The sequence below is a fragment of the Nuphar pumila genome, unplaced genomic scaffold (assembly GCF_984573655.1).
Source record: "Nuphar pumila unplaced genomic scaffold, dmNupPumi1.hap1.1 HAP1_SCAFFOLD_168, whole genome shotgun sequence".
NCBI lineage: Eukaryota > Viridiplantae > Streptophyta > Magnoliopsida > Nymphaeales > Nymphaeaceae > Nuphar > Nuphar pumila.
In genome coordinates this window covers 78,360-80,286 of record NW_028323200.1, presented here as the reverse complement: position 1 = coordinate 80,286, position 1,927 = coordinate 78,360, and the positions used below count along the sequence as shown (strand labels likewise).

The 1,927-nt window shown below is 50.4% G+C and overlaps 1 protein-coding gene across 1 annotated transcript; it reads left to right on the top strand.

Annotated features, from left to right (window-relative positions):
* The first annotated feature begins 586 nt into the window (after positions 1-586).
* Positions 587-1,433, top strand: LOC149810929 (uncharacterized). The gene is made up of 2 exons (XM_089994073.1): positions 587-731; positions 775-1,433. The coding sequence occupies exons 1-2, from the start codon at positions 587-589 to the stop codon at positions 1,431-1,433; spliced, it is 804 nt and encodes a 267-aa protein (XP_089850199.1).
* The last annotated feature ends 494 nt before the right edge of the window (positions 1,434-1,927 follow it).

Sequence of the window (1,927 nt, the reverse complement as noted above, 5' to 3'; positions counted from 1 at the left end):
AGATATTTCAGAAATGCCCGTTGAGTAAGGCTGACGTAATATGGTGCCGTAATCGCTATCCATGGAGGAGTGTGCCTGGAGTTGCGTTGATTCTCAGCGACACTACCAGCAGTTCGAGGCCGTCTTGATTCTTGTTGTTGTCAAACGTCGCCATGCTGTGGCCACCAGGGGCCAGCAGGGGTGGCCATGCAGTAGCCCTTCGCCTATGCAGAGAATATACTGATTTTACAGCCACATGACCCCTCTGATTGATTCGCGGTTCAACCAGAGGGGTTACGTGGCTGTTATAGTGTATTCTTTACATATGCGAAGGGGGCGATCATGGCAGGTTGACGGGTGGCGCCCTGGACTTTCTCAAAATGGAGTAAAGACAAGATGTACATTTCGTCGAAGTGATTTTTTATTTATTATGGTTGTTCCTTCCTTATGACTGACCACTTGTTTATTACATTCATGGTTGTTGCCAATGGACGAAACTTACGCCGTAAGTTACACTGGTTATCGACAGTGTCTCGAGATAACTGGCCGTGATTGCAGTTAAAATCCCCAGGAGTTGATGTGAATCGGTGGGCACCATGCAGGCACCATGACCACGCAAGCGGACGCCGGTCTTGACAGCCTTGATGGGTACTATCTGTATCACCCAAGCGTCACAGCCAATGCAGTCTTCATGGTCAGCTTCTACATATTTGCGGCCCTGTTTGCATGGCACGGCATCAAGACCCGCGGCCGTCTGATCTTCATCATGTTTTTTCTTCGCCCTGTGCGAGGCAGGAGGGTACACGGCGCGCGTCATATTTGCAAAAAGTGCTGGAGACCTGTGGAGTGGTTTCCTCGCCCAGCTCATCATCCTCATCATTTCACCAAACCTGGCTCAGGCGTACCTCTACGCGGTGGTATCCAAGCTGATCATCAAAGCTCCAATTGACCCAACGCTGCCCATTAAACGCACGGGCAGGTGGCTTCCGTACGCCATTGTCGCGGCGGACCTGGTGTGTTTGATTGTTCAATCCATCGGGGGCTCACAGCTGGCTGACCAGTCGCTATCTCCCGAGCAGCAGAACGCCGCGAGAAAGGTGATGTTGGCTGGGCTTGGAGCGCAGCTGGGATGCCTCGCCGTCTTCTTGGTGATAGTGTTTTGGTTCTTTGCAAGCTGCCCCAAATCAGTGCTGCGCACTATCCGAAAACCGCTCTGTGCGGTTGTGATTTCGGTTGCCCTGGTTGTGATCCGGAATTGCTACCGATGCGTTGAGTTCTCCGCGGGGTCGTTTACGCAAGGGCATCTCGGCGAGGAAGAGTTTTACTATTTTCTTGGGGAGACAATCCCAATGTGGTTGCTGTGCTTTGTGCTTCTTGTTGTCAATGTCGATGTTGCTCACAAATTGGACGACTCAGCAAACGTGCCGAAATCAGCAGACGAGAGCATGGCATAGCAGTAGACTGCGGTTAGCGCGTATTTTGATCAGTTGGGTTCAGGTGGTGTGATCGAGGACACGAGTCCGAGGCTCGTGTGCTCCGTGCCATGACAGACGGTGTGACCTACTTATCTACTTATCTTTCAGTCTGTGTGAGCTGTTGGGTTGTACCTCTATGTAGCACATGTAAAGCACCATCTGTTCATCAGTTGTAGTGACATCTGTGACTGCGCATATATGCATCTCTTTCCACAATCAATCAAACTAGCTCTTTCAACGTGCCACACAGCCTGAATTGATGCCACGGTATTCATGGACTCATTCACGCCATTTTGGCCAGTTCTGGTCAACATCCCAGAGATGCAAGAATCTCGATGAAATGAAAATCGATGCTGGTGTCACGGTCGGAAATGATCGCCTGGGGAACTGCATTCCTTGAATCCCGAAGATGTGATGATAGAGAGTGGTGGCAAGTTCATGCTTGTCCATTTTGTAGGAGCATAATGATTCAT